A 15515-nucleotide genomic window follows, 5' to 3' on the forward strand; every position below is an offset into this window, starting at 1 on the left:
CAGAATTGCGTTCTGTGTGTTTAGACTGCTTTTCCACGGAGTTGGTCTGAACAGTGACAGACAGACGGACAGGCAGACCGATAGACGGATAAATAGATAGAAAAACAATCCACATTCACTCTGCCGCTTCCGATCACAGGTTGGTGGCAGCAGCAACTGGACGGTTGGCGTGGCTGGTCAATCCTTGTGCAGGAAGGAGGCGTGTCCAGAGGCAGGGCTTTGGGCTATCAGCCTACGAGAGGGCGAGTATAGAGCGCTGACCACACCCTTTCAGCTCCTCCACCTGCACATGACACGCCCCCTCAGGAGGGTCCGTGTCAGGCTTGCCTGGGATGAAGGGCAGTTGGAGTTCTGGGATGCTGACTCCGGGGCACATCTTTTCACGTTCACCCACCACTTTGCTGAGAAGGTGTACCCCTACTTTGAGAGTGTAGCCCCCCGCGGGGAGCTGCTGGTGCTGCCACAGAAGGTGAATGTTAATGTGGGTTTAGGCGAGGGTCCAGCTATCACCGGAGAACTCCAGGTGACAAGAAACGGATCTTCCCATAAAGGAGAGATCAGTGCGGTCAATGGGACCACCACCGGCAACGGCAAGTTGTCTGAAAATGGACAGCCAGGTAATAATCACACCTCATCGACAACATCTACTGCTGACAAATCACCAGAGAGAAAGACTACATGTGCCATGCAAATTCCGAGCCAGGAGAAGGAAGAAATTACGGATGAAAAACGTCACTCTAAGATATCCACAAGCGATAAGGACCAGGTCACCATAACTAAAACCAGTGGAGGACAAAATATTACAGACACCAGGCCTCGAGGGAAAAAGCACACCAGCAAGAAGAGATTCAGTGTGAACTACCATGTCTCACTGAACAGAGCTCTTAAGGAGGCATCTCCTGACAAAGACCAAAAGCCTGTTAAGTAGGAGATCGTTCTATCTGTGTCTGAATGGCTGATGGAAAAATACACATTAATACTCTCATTCTTTATTTAACGCTGACCGTGTATAGATGAAACAAAATGAACCCATAAGGTTCCCATTATTGCCTAAATCCGATTGCACAAACATTACAAGGAATTGACCATGAGCAGGTTGCTAACACAGCAAATATGTTAAACATTACTGATGTGCTTGCAAAATATGTTATTGATTAAATTAAGAGTATTTAACAAAACTATGAGTGTATAATGATATATCAGTGATTTGAAGCCATGTACTGAAGAGGAAGGAGTGTGGTGTGGGGATGTTGCCAGGTGTTTTAAATCAAAAGAGACACATACCACATTTGCTCAAATGACAATTAGTCCTTGGTTCAATTCGCCCACTAGTATGACCAATACATTTTTGCTGCATGTCACTTCCCTACTCTCTCTCTCTCTCTCTCCACTGTACCTGTCTCAGAAAAGCCCACCCCCCTCTCCCAAAAGAAAACAGTATACAGTTGGATTTGCTATCACAATAAGAACGATTAAAACAGCAGATTTGGTAAAAGTATGAAGCTGATTTTATTTGAAGAAAAACAGCAAGTCTCTACTCTCTAATCTGTAACTCCTTTGACATTCACATTGATAAGTGCCATCTCCATCCATGGCAATAAAAAAGATATATATAAAAACTAGATAGATAGAGGTTAGTTAAAAAATACTGCTTATAAAGAGGGTGAACAGGTTAAACTGAGAGAAGACAAACATAAAAATACACATATAAAAAGCATTAAAAAGGTGGGAATAATAATCCTTTGTTATTGCACATAGCCCATCTGTAACTAAAACTAGTAGTCCTGTTCCCAATCCTGGTTGCACAAGCTGGTGTACATAGAGCCATAAATAACTAAAAACTCAGCAGTCCAGTTCATGAGCCTAGCGGCCGGTCATGGAGTCTAAGAGCCTCTCACCCTGTAGGGCAGGGGTGGGCAACTTTGATGATGGTGAGGGCCACTATATTTCCACCTTCACTCCAGAGGGCCACATTGCATATTGCTAGGCCCTACTTTGTCACTTTCTAGTATCTCATGCAAAAGAAGCAAAAATAGCTATTTTTGCTTCTTTTGAATTGGAATCCTGAATTATTTTTTGTTATTTTTGAGTTGGAATCCTGAAATGTAACATTTTGATTTTATTTCAAACGCATTTAGTTATATACTCATGTTAACTTTATGAACCTAAATACAAATACCTACATTGGACATAAAAGAAATACATTTTAATACTACTATATTAGTCATTAAGCTACTAATATAGACAGAATTAAAGCAGGTCATGTTTGGAATTGTAACAGCTGAAATCAATAATATATCAGTATTCCAGTATTAACCTGCGGGCCGCATTAAATGAAGGTGGGGGCCGCATGTGGCCCCCGGGCCGCCAGTTGCCCATGTATGCTGTAGGGGGCCTACAGAGCCACAGAGAGCCAGCCTTCTTCACCAGCTTGTTCAGCCGCCTAGCATCCTTGTACATCACTCTGCCTCCCCAGCAGACTGCCGCATATAGAACTGGACATTTGCCACAGCTGAGCTGAACATGTTTTACCTGTCAGCTGAGCTGACAGGTATAACATGTACAGCAGTCTGCTGCAAGACTAAGACAGTGTCTAATAACATTGTAGCCTCTCTGTGCTATCTGTAGCTTTGTTTAGCAATTGAATAAGTGTACAAAGCAGCAGAAAATATGTGCTTACTGCTTATGATGTGCTAATGAGCTTCGAGTGAAGCGAGCTGCAATTGGCACGATTGGATTAAATGTGCGTGTAGGATTGAACGGTACTATTTCCCATTAAGATATCAAGTTTTGCCTTGTTATATCTTTTCCTAAACTCTACAAGGATGAAATTAGTTGTGATGCCATTTGTTCTGAAACTCGAGCTTGCGATTCAACAAGTCAGATCTCAAGAGACTCAGCCAGCATCAGCCGACCTGCAAATAGAGTCCCAGGTTTACCGAAGGTGACACACGACACCTTCATGTGTTTCCTGTTCAGATCTGCTGATGACGCTATGGGAAAATAAACTCAAATATTTGGTCTGAAGTCTGAACTACTGTAGGTAGGCTTAACGGGCACAATAACATGGGACAGAGGACAGCAGGTTTTCCTTCAAAGTTCTCTTATTTCTGTACAACACCAAAAACCTACATTCAGCTGCTTGCCGGGTGTGACTGCATAAATCAGCCATCATCACCCACCCGAGTGTCTAATTGGTTGAAGACAATCTGTGTTTATTGTTTATTAAATGGATCCCCATTAGCTGACGCTGGGGTGACAGCTAATCTTCCTGGGGTCCATATAAGATACATACAAATATAAAAACATGAAAAACAAGAAACATTAATTAAAGGACAACTTTGTTTGGTTCATATTTTAGATAGTAATTAAAGAATATAAAAGATGATAGTTAAAATGTTTTCATTTACTCATTTCTATCGTTTTAGAGATTTTAATTATTTTGATTTCAGTGGCTGGGGGCATGCGTACTAATGGCTAAATATGTATTTTTACACAGAATAAGCCCATTCCCAAGATGCACCACAATCTTTCATGGGCAGATGTGACTTCTGGGGTAACTGTAAATAGCAATAACGAAATTGCAGGCTTATTGTGTCTAAAAAGACACATTTAGCCACTTGTACACATGCCCCCATGCGTATGCATGCCCCACGTTTTAGCACGCATGCTAAAATGATTGAACGAATTAAATTAAAACATTTTAACACTCACTTTTTCTTTTCTCTAATTACAATCTAAAATATGAACCCTTGTAAAAAAAACAAAGTTGTCTCTTTAACTACAACATAAGATTAAGATTCCAGTCAGCTGCAACAAGCGTGTCTTTAAAACTTAAGGTGTAACTGCTGTGTAATTCACTGTGATTGGTCTACTTTCCATGAGACATACAGATTGGTCTATAATGGGAGATACATACAGACCAAGGCTGTTCTAGAAGGCTGGCCCCTTTGGTGCCACACTATAAAAAGAAAATACTCCTCTCACAGAGAGGTTCCAAATCCGTAAGCTGCTCAAAATGCTCTTTCTTCCCCTGTTTAGGGATAAACACTTTAGCACAGGTCTGTCCTTTCATAGAAACATCCTTCCCTCTGTGATGCCACTGTGCAGTTCCTGGGTGACAGCCTCATAACGCCCAGCACGGCTGTTTAAAAAATAGATGGGATCAGTTGTGTGCTGTGGGTCGTATCCTTCCTTCTGCAGCCGCATCTTCTGAATTTTAAAGGTCCCTGATGATGGACAGAGGAACAAGGTGTTGATTTTGTGTGTACGGATTTGTGTGCTTGTACTGTATCTGTGTCTTTCTGAATCTGTGCCAATGGGCGTGTGTGTGTGTGCGTGCGTGCGCGCGTGCATGCATGTTCATACATACTGTGTGTACTAGCCGGGCATTCACCAAATATTCTAATATTTGAATATCAAAGTCACTATTCGACGTTGTTTACCGAAGTCGAATATTCGCTTTTTTTTTTTTTTTTTATTGTTTTCTCTTTTAAAAATACATAGTTTATAAAGCTAGATAGGAAGTCATAAGAATGAGTTGTCAATACCCCTGGTGGATGAATTTGTTAATGCTTCTTCCCCAAAATAAACATATTTGAACTGGGGACCCCCACCCTGAAAAGCACTCGGAATTGTAGGTATTACTGTACATTTAATGTGACTCGGTTCCACAGATAAATATTGTTCGCCTCTTGCTTGCTAAATATTTGACAGTTTGGCCAGTCCTGTCGACTATTCGAATACTTTGAGGTCGAATAATTCGAATACTAAAAATAACTATTTGTGAATGCCCTAGTATGTAGCCTACTGTACATGTATGGATACCTCACCTGTTGTGTCAATGTGCGTCCGGAGTCGTATGAACACAGGCCATGCGTAGGAAGGCAGGGCTTTCTTTGTAGCGGTCAAGAATGTGTCACAGTCAAACTGGCCTCCTGCATGAGCGATAGCAGCCATACCAGCCTTCCCTTCCACACCTGGAGACGGGATAACAGACAGGCAGCTGGTCAGGCAGACAGATATTGTTGACACACAAGCACAGATGAGGGTTTTTACCAAATCTTCTAAATATTCATAGGCCTGTCACAATTATTACATAATCGTCTAAATGCAATTATTTGACATAATCGCAATTATTTTGTTATAATCTTCATAATCGTGAATTGAAAAATGTTCATACATTTTCAAACATTTTCAGAAATAGTGGAAATAGCAGATCTACAAGCTTATAGATCGGCTATTTCCACTATCAATGTTATTTTAGTAGAAAGTTGTCAAATATGTCTGTAATTCCTTTGTGTATTAAGGTTATGTGTCATATCTGCCATGTGCAACTTCAAATGCTACAAGCCAAACAGAAATGTAATTATCAACGACGAAAACAATTAAATCGTTAATCGCAATTATTCGAGTGACTATTAATCGCCATGTAAAATGTCATAATCGCGACAGCCATAGATATTCCTCCATTGTCTGTCTCCATTGGTCATTTTTCTGTTATTTCCTATCCCAGCTACAGTAGTACACTGGCTCTATTCTCTCTCTGTGTGTGTGTTGTCAGTACCTGGCACTGACACGCCGTACACGGCAACGCCTGTCAGTCCCAACAGGGTGCTGAGGACGGCTTCCACCTCCGTGGTGGAGACGTTCTCCCCTCTCCAGCGAAATGTGTCCCCAGTGCGGTCCCGGAAATACATGTAGCCCAGCTCGTCCATCACCAACACGTCACCTGAGACAGACAGACAGACAAGAGACTACCAAGTAAAACCGGGGGCGTCAATTGGGTATGGCAGGGGTATGCAGCTGCCATACCCTGGGTCCAGGAGGGAAAATAAAAGTTACTTTTAAACATAAATCCATGAATGTCTCTTTGTCTATCTGTTCTCGTTGTTATGTCGTTAAATAACTACAAATGCAAAATGTAACAAAATGGTCACTTTAACAAGGTATTATAATTATATTCTCCACACTTGTATTCTTCCCATCTTGACAGAATGGTATATTCTCAGGTTCCGCAGGTCAGCTGCACAGGTGCAATGCAGGTGACATCAGATAGAATATGCAATAGAATATTTCTTCAACTTTGTCAGTCTCATTGTGCAGCGCTGTTTGTGATACCGGCATATACATCTAGCAAAAATGCCATTAAACCACACCTGTGATGTTGTTTGAATATATAAAAACAACACATTTCTCATGACACCAGTCACAAAAGCATTTGACGGCCCATATTGGTGCTAATAATTAATTTAAGGTTGAGTAATGGATAGGAAAGAAAACGTCATTGTACTGTCCAGTGCATTTGAATGATGTGATGTGCGTTTTCACTCGATCAGGCATGTTAGTGTGGACAGAAATTATGTTTGAAACGGTGCTAAAAGACCTAAGAAAATCTGTAAAACTGTAATTTCACAGTACCTGAGATATAAGCTGAATCTCCCATCCTGAACACGTTGTGAGCAATTTTGGAATTGGTGGAATCTTGATCAGCGTAGCCGTCAAATCTCCTGAGTGGATCATTCTGGTCGATGTGCCCCACCAACACTCCTGGTTCACCTGTAGGACAAACATGGGCGGGAAATGGAGGGGAACGTGACACAAGAGAGAATGTTCACCACGTGGACAATGCACTGGCAACTGGGTTCTGATTTTCAATTCCGTTCTTTCAATTCAATTTTAGTATAGTGCCAATTCACAACAAGTTGTCTCAAGACACTTTACATATAGAGCAGGGACCCGTCATTGTGTTATTGCTTGCTTCTAATGTTGCTGTCCTCGGAACATGTGCTTATAGCTATACAGTATTGTTGCACTTGTACTGTACATCAGAATGAGAACATTGCTGTAAACAAGAGATAAGATGGGGAAAGAAATTATCCCAGAGAAAACATTGTGAGTGTGTGTGTGTGTGTGTTTGTGAGTGAGTGTGTGTGTGTGTGTGTGTGTGTGTGTGTGTGTGTGTGTGTGTGTGTGTGTGTGTGTGTGTGTGTGTGTGTGTGTGTGTGTGTGTGTGTGTGTGTGTGTGTGTGTGTGTATGTGTATTTGTATGTGTGCTTGCCTCAAGGGCGTCAATTGGGTATGGCAGGGACATGCAGCTGCCATACCCTGGGTCCAGTGGGTAAAATAAAAGTTACTTTTAAATATAAATCCATGAATGTCTCTATAATTATATTCTCCACACTTGTATTCTCTCCATCTTGGCAAAAAGGTATATTCCCAAGTTCCGCAGGTCAGCTGCACATGCAGGTGCAATGCATTATTGTTAATTGTGGCACGTTTACTAACATCCCTAGTTTAGCTGCACTTGAACAACCATTCCAGGCTACCATATCCAGCCCAAGAAACCGTAGAAACAGGGGGGAAAATATGTACTTCTTAAAATAAATGTATCATGCCTGTTGCTAAGGTATGGCAACATGTTGCCATACCGTAGCTTTTTCTGAACTGACGCCACTGGCTTGCCTGTCTCTGTTTATTTGTGTGGGTGCTTGTGTACTGTATATGTGTGTGCATAGCCTGTCTCACCAGGCAGACAGGCTATGCAAAGTCCCTGCTTGTCACGGAGCAGCTCCATGTTCTCCTCCTGCACCCTGACCAGTCTGATGGGATAGAAACCTGGAACGATGCGACTGTTGAATCCACACGCCCCCACCTGGACAAACACAAATATTACACTGTCACCATATTTCATCTTTTTATGTGTTTTCATAAACTGAAGCCATATTTCATATTTAGTCATATGACAAAAACACAGCTTGTGAGCTTACATACTGTATTGCTATTTCTGCTAATGACTACATCTAACAATTAATTTAGCGAATGTCTGTCCGCCAAACGTCCGCCGTCTGACCGTCTGCCTGCATGCTCACATCACTGATACTAAACAGTGTCGCCACCATTATAACAGCCCCAAGCTGAAACAATGCCCAACAGGCATCACTGACTGACATCACTACAGTGCCCAAATTTGGAGATTACATCACAGACTGGCCTGGAAACAGAACACCATATATGGGCATAAAAGAGGGCCAGACAGACAGACAGACAGACAGACGGATATTGCACAACTGGACATCAATGGTGACTATTCTGCCCAACGGGCACCGGTCTGGGTTCTCCAACATTACTTCTGAGACGCCTACATTCAATCGCTCATATAGGCTACTGTGCACACCCCCGGGCACAGGACTATTTAAACAGATTTACATTTGTCCAATTCCAAGAGAAAGTCAACTAACATACATATAATCACTCTTGCACTCACACAGGTTTGGTTTGACCTTGTTTATGGGTACCTTATGTTTTCTTTAACTCATGGGCCAACATGTATAATATGAAGCTTTACAATAATGCCACTTACCATAATGCTAAATCATCCGCAAACACAACCTCCATTTTCATTGTTATGCAGACAATTCCTAATTTTAGGTCCAAATCAAATCCCCCAACTTTCTGGGAAAGTCTAGATTGTTTACAGACCTGCCTTGCAGATCTAGATTCCTGGATGTCTCAGCATTTCCTGATTGCTGATTTAGAGGTCAATCATGCATTTATCACACATACAGTACAGTACAAAGAAACATGCTCATATCACCCGTGACCTGTCATGGCAACTCTTCACTGGCTCCATATGTTTCTTTTTTTAATTTGATTGATTTTAAGATTAATTAACCTTTAAGGGTCAAATGGTCTTTCACCTCATTATATTGTTGAGCCTCCCTTCAGCCTGAGGTCCTCAGGTGGGCATCTCCTAAAGGTCCCAAGGTCACGCCTCGCTACTAAGCGTGATCAGGCTTTCACTGTCCAAGCTCCTAAACTCTGGAATGCCCTGCCTGAGGCTATACAACGAGCTCATTCTTTGTAATCACTGCTGAAAACACACCTGTTCAGAAAGGCCTTCCCGTAAATCACCTGATGATTTATCATGCTTTATCTCTTGGATCTCTCGTCTCACATTCTGTTATGATTTGCTTTAGCTCTTTTATTTGTAATCCCTGACTGTTACCATGCTCTTTTAAACTGTGTGATTCACTTTATTTTTATTTTATGTATTTTGCTCCAATTGTGTGAAGCTCTTTGTAATCTTTGTTTAAAAGTGTAAATAAATGAAGTTTTTGTTATTATGTCTAAGTTATCACTGTGATATGTTTTCTATGGCTATTGATATGTTGGTAGTAAAAGTACAATATCGTCACTGTCGGGTGGAAACCTTGTATCTCCAAAACCGTTCATTTTGTATTTATCATTTTAAAAGTGAACTAAACTAGTGAAAACAGCCGATCTACCGCGAGGCGTTGTGTGCTTGTAGATCTGCTGTTTTCACTACTTTTGTGCGACGGCCTTGTATGATGAAGCAGGGCTTTACTTTGCAAAAGAACATACAAATTTGAAACTTGGAGATACAAGGTTTCTGCCCGACCACGACGATATACTATTTCCGTACTACAAGTACAAGGTAAAAGGCATACACAGAAACACACCTTTCCATCTATGTTGAGGAGGCTACAGTTGCACTCGGTGGCTCCGTAGAATTCTCCCACTCGTCGTATTCTGAACCGTTTGACAAACTCCTCCCACACGCCAGGACGGAGGCCGTTGCCCATGGCAACGCGCACCTGATGATGAGCCTCGGCGGTGTGAATAGGCTGGGCCAACAGGTAACGGCAGATCTCACCTATGTACTGGATTACCTGGAGAAACGCATACACATAAACGCGCGCGTGCACGCACACACACACACACACACACACACACACACACACACACACACACACACACACACACACACACACACACACACACACACACACATTAATGAGTCATCGCTGGCTGTTCTACCGTATTTTTCATTGGTTGCAATTCTGGCGGCACTACAATGAATAGACAAGTCAACACTGAAACTGTTGACTGATGTTGGCGCCTGAGCATGAAGAGATGCAGCAACTGCAGTGATTCCACTCTTGCACAGTAAAATCCTCATTGTTCAACTGTTCATTTAACTCTAAAAGTACAAGGTCCCATTAAATGGGATCCCTAAGACACTTACTGGTGCATTGGGTACATTTTTACACCCTCAGAGTGCGTGTACTCACCGTACAGTTGTACTTGGCACAGTCTCGCCAAAAGTTACTGGCGGAGAATTTCCTTTTAACCACTACAGTGAGACCAAAGAGCAAGCACTGGCCTACACCCATGATATTACCTAGAAAACACACACGGACACGCACACACGAGCACACACACGCACGCACGCACGCACGCACGCACGCACACACACACACACACACGGACACAAAGACACAATGAGCTGAGAGCTATTTGAATCAGTCAAAAATAAATACCACATAGTAATTCTTGGCTTGAGCAACAGAACACTTTGCGTACATTGTGTTAAAATGAAATTATGAATTGTAAGGACTGTAAGGATTGGAAGCGGCACACAGTACCTGCAGAATGGTAGAGGGGTAGGCAGTTATAGATGATGTCATCATGTCGCAGACCAAAGGAATGGAAGCCAAAGGCAGCGATGCGGTAATAACTGAAAGACATATGGAACCCTCTAGATCAGTGGATCTCAACTAACTTTCACCCAAAATGCATATGCTTCTGTGTCGGTCCTGTTCTTGTGTGATTATGTCCATGTGTGTCTGATGGGTTTTTTGTTTGTCTTGTAATCAGGGAGTCATTTGGGCCATAGGTCTGGTCTGGTCTGCAGGTTCCAGTCTCCAGATAACAAAAATTAAAACTAGCAGTCACAGGTGTAAAAGTTATAAATACCACTAAAAATGTACAAGTTTTCATCAAACAAGCCATCAAAGATTAGTATCCAGTGTCTCGCTTTTTCCTCCCATGCTCTGGACATTTTTAGCAGCTGTGTCCTACTGTCTAATCGGTCTAATCCACTGGAAGCACCCGGGGGAGCGACCGTGGAACACTGGAGGAAGCACAGTTGGCTGTTCAGCACGACTTCTCCCCCCAACACCACGCGTGTGTGGTATTGGGGAACCGTGCAACTAGCTCACAACACTTTGTGAGCTTGGAAATCAGCTATTTCTATGTGCGCTGTCCCGTATGCCGGACAAAGTATATATTCACTACTCTGTGCAGACTGCAGAGCAAGGCTCTGATACGTTCCCGCTCGGTTTTTCAGACTGTTTGTAGAAAGACCATGTGACCTACTGTATCATAATGTTAATTTTCAGGGCGAGTCATCACATCTTTAAAGTGGTACATAGTGGTACGTATGCCTCAACTGCAGTGACATGTACCAAGGCTAGAGCAGGTACTCACCGGCTGTGTACCACTATGGCTGCCTTTGGCATCCCGGTAGTACCAGAGGTGTAGATGTAGAATAGTCTATCTGTACAGAAAAAGAGAGACAGGTTGAATGGTAGAGGTGTCCTCATACTTTGTCTTGTTGCAGTCACATACTTACTCCCTCTTCCTATCTATACCTGCCCTCATCCTGTCAGTGGCTGGCTGTACATGCAAGGGCTTGAAAATCATTGTTAGGAATGTTAAGTGATAACGCGTGCACACACATGCCTGTGCTTACACACACACACACACACACACACACACACACACACACACACACACACACACACACACACACACACACACACACACACACACACACACACAGCGCCAGTGACTAAGAGGGAATCATCAATGATGGAATTATGTTATTAAGAAAGACAGTCTGACTAGACGCAACCTCACTAATAATTGCAAATATGAGTGACAATCGACTAAAATGTTGCATGAATGTTTCTGAAGATTTGTTTGTGTGGAAAGAGGAAGAAGGGAGTGAGCCCGGAGTGCACTCAGAGGCAGCCAGCACACTCTGACATGCAAGGGCTTGAAAAATAGTTTGAAAAATATAAAATTTTGCAATCATTATTTTGTAATGGGTAGCAATTTAGCAAGAAATAGCCTATAGCCTGTACTTGCATAGCATACCTGCACTTTGACACACATCCTGCCTTTCAAAGACCCTTCCAATCAGGGACGTGCAGAGAATGTTATAAATGCTGGGGCTGAAATGTCTAAAAGGGCCTTTTGGTGAACATTTCTAAAATAGCAAGACCTCCAAGCTCAGACCTGTGAGCTTGGAGGTCGGCTAAATTTCCATGCTTGATTTCTACACAGAGAGGGCAATTCTTTCAACATGAGATGCTGCATTCAAGTTCAGGGGAGTTTGGACAAGGCAATTCTCTTGAATGCTGCCTTCAGGTATGGCATGGAAAGAGTGCGATTGCATTTCTTTCACCATAGTAAAAACTGCATATATGGTCTGGAGAGGGCACTATTTACAGACGGATAAAAGGGCAGGGGCTCAAGCTCCCTTTGATGTCTATGTGTGCAGGTGCCTGCCTCCAATGAATCTTAGCCTTACCATTAAATGCTTTCTTGAGAGTGTGTGCTGGAGGGTGTGTGGGTGATGAGGCCAGTAATGGGTCCAGGTTCCGTGCACTGAGGCTGTAGATGTTGTCTTCATCAGTCTGGTCCCCAGTGCTGAACAGAACCACGGAGGGCTCCAGAGAATCAGTCACCTCAGACACGGCTTAGGAAAGGAGCAGCAATCACAGACAGAATATGCAAAATGCACCTTAACGTGATCCAGAAGAAGATTGCAAGCATGCCGTCTGCAATGGGTCCGCATCAGTGTTCCGACGGGCCGGTATTCCGACACTAAAACTAACCCTAACTCTACCCCCAACCCTAAACCTAACCTCAGTAAACCTTACCTCAGTAACTAACCTGCCGACGCTAAGTAACTAACCTGCCTTACGCTAAGTAACTAACCTGCCTTACGCTAAGTAACTAACCTGCCGACGCTAAGTAACTAACCTGCCGACCATGTCGGAACAGCGGATAGTCGGGATAGTGAGCGCTTCCCGTCTGCAATATGATGCATTACAGTAAGTCGACCTTGTTGCAAAGTAATATTTTTACTTATGATCATTTCTCATGGCTAATGTAATTATGGCAGGCTTTTTTTTAAGCCCCCTGGGGTATGACATACGGTAAAAGTAAATGGCTTATGTGCGAATATGGTCAAAGGACCTTGTAAACTCACATGAAATATCCAGCAGCAAAGGATACGCCAGACATCATTTTTGCAGTATCAGCAGAGTCTATTTTAGCAACAGAGTCTATTCTATTCCGTCATCTATTCAAGTCAGTCAGATAGGAGAATATCGTCGTTGTCGGGTGGAAAACTTGTATGTCCAAAACGGTTTTGTATTCATCATTTTAAAAGTCATTTAAACTAGTGAAAACAGCAGATCTACAAGCATTGTACACGTATGTCCACAACCGTTTTGTATTTATCATTTTTAAAGTGATTTTAACTAGTGAAAACAGCAGATCTTCAAGCACACAACACCTCGCACGTGAGGCGTTGTGTGCTTGAAGATCTGCTGTTTTCACTAGTTTTGCGCGAAAGCCTTGTACGATGAAGCAGGGCTTTGCTTTACGAAAAAACGCGTACATTTGAAACTATGGAGATACAAGGTTTCTGCCCGACAATGACGATATGTTATGTATTCTTACCCTCAGAGAGCTCTGTGCCAAAGACCACGGCCTGGGCCCTCGATGCTTCCAGACAGTGCAGCAAGGGATCCTTTCTCAGGTTGTGGTTGATGAGCGCAGCCTCCACACCAACTATAGCCAGGCCCAACCACAGAGCCACCAGCTCTGGGCGGCTTTCCAAGTACAAGGCCACCACGTCGCCCTGAGTCCAGCCCTGAGCCAGGGCCCAGTGGGCCACAGCATGGCATCTCTCTGCCAAGTCCCTGAAGCTCCACACCTGGGATTGATATGATCATGAATCACATGAATATTTCATGTCAAATTATTGATTACTTAATTTAAATATAAGCAGGCTAATGTACCGATTCATTTTTCACAGTCTGAGCAATATTTTCTTTGCCTTTTTTTACTATTTTGAAAAATATATTAAGAAAAAACATCAAATAGCCAATCTACATTGACACATTGTGAGCTTGTAGATCAGCCATTTGAATTATTTAAAAATTATTTTCAAAATAGTACAAAATTGCAAAAGAGTAAGGCATGGACAAAAATAGGGCCCCATATTCCTTTACAAATCACTAGAGAAGGTTTAGGGTAGTCTGTTTAAACAGCTGCACAATCAAATCCTCAGGATCATCGATAATATATGCATTTGCACACTCTCTCTGAGTTGAATTAACACTGAGAGGATTTAACTGTGCATTATTATTATTGTACGTATCCACATCCAGCCTTACCTCTCCCTTGGCCTCACTGATCAGGGCAGGCTTGTCTGGGTACAGCGCCACCGTCTGGGCAAACAGAGCAGGGATGGTGCAGCCACTGCGCAGGTGTCTCTTCAGGGCAAACCTCACCCTCAGTATCACAACCAGACACCTGGGGCAACGAGGGGAGCACAGGAAAGTGATTCACGTTTGAGTAACACACGCACGCACGTGCACACGCATACACACACGCAGTGGTGTAAAGTAAACACTTTTTAGGTATTTGTACTTTCAGTACTTTTACTTCTAGATCTCAGATCCAAACATTGTTCTTTTACTCCACTACATTTATTTGAAAACTTTAGTTACTAGTTACATATAGTTACATATCCTATATTAACTACTTTATAGGCCTACCTAGGCTATTTGAAAATAGACGATCTACAAGCTCACAATGCGTCGCATCGCGACTTGTTGTGAGCTTGTAGATATTATTGTAGCTATTTTCAAATACTTTTTACTTTTAGTAGCCTACTTTAAGTACATTTTGATGCCAACACTTTCATACTTTCACTCAAGAACATTTTGAATTCCAGACTTTTACTTGAAACAGAGTATTTCTACATTGCAGTATTGATACTTATAAATAAAGAATGTGAGTACATTTTCCACCTCAGCGCACACGCTACTTACTGAAGATCTCTCTTGATGGTGCGTAGGGCTACATAGAGGAACCTCCAGGTGCCCCTCAGGGTCATGCTGAGGCCCAGCCCAGCCAGCAGACTCCAGAGCCAGGGCAGAGAGCACAGTCTGCACACCCCCATGGAGCTCAGGCACACTATGATACTGACCATCAGCAGCATAGTGGCACATGGGAAGAGAAATTCTGAGAAAGAGAAAACAGGCATAATTATAATAAATACTAGCCTACAGCCCCTTGGTGTGAAGCAGACAGACGCTTGTTGACGCCCATTTGTGATGTAAATCGCATCACAGGACAAAGCCGCCTACAGGCCAAAATTTGGGGAAATATTTTAAACATTTGGGGATTATGAGAAGTAGAGACACATTTGAAGGTGATAAAGTTGATGTTGGGCAAGGTACATGCGTTATTGATTTTTGTATTATGTTTTTTAGACAATTGAACAACTGCTGAACGTGGAGTTACAGATGGAAACACACACAAGCACACAAACACACAAACACACGGGGCGATTCTAATTAAGGTTGTGGGATATAGGGAGGAGACAGACAGGAAGGAACATTCAA

The 15515-nt window shown here is 42.6% G+C and overlaps 1 protein-coding gene across 1 annotated transcript; it reads right to left on the reverse strand.

The window, feature by feature from the left end:
* Nucleotides 1-4071: 4071 nt before the first annotated feature.
* LOC308281815 (long-chain fatty acid transport protein 1-like) lies at nt 4072-15047 on the reverse strand (the record flags this gene model as incomplete). Its single annotated transcript, XM_080722132.1, has 13 exons — nt 14940-15047; nt 14280-14418; nt 13561-13816; nt 12401-12568; nt 11293-11362; nt 10449-10540; nt 10095-10204; nt 9483-9692; nt 7528-7654; nt 6421-6558; nt 5567-5731; nt 4833-4979; nt 4072-4229 (listed from the first exon to the last, which is right to left on the reverse strand). The coding sequence occupies exons 1-13, from the start codon at nt 15002-15004 to the stop codon at nt 4072-4074; spliced, it is 1845 nt and encodes a 614-aa protein (XP_080578258.1). The 5' UTR covers nt 15005-15047.
* Between the last annotated feature and the right edge of the window lie 468 nt (nt 15048-15515).

The sequence above is a fragment of the Nannobrachium achirus genome (genome assembly GCF_963921795.1).
Source record: "Nannobrachium achirus genome assembly, chromosome: 3".
NCBI classification, from domain to species: Eukaryota; Metazoa; Chordata; class Actinopteri; order Myctophiformes; family Myctophidae; genus Nannobrachium; species Nannobrachium achirus.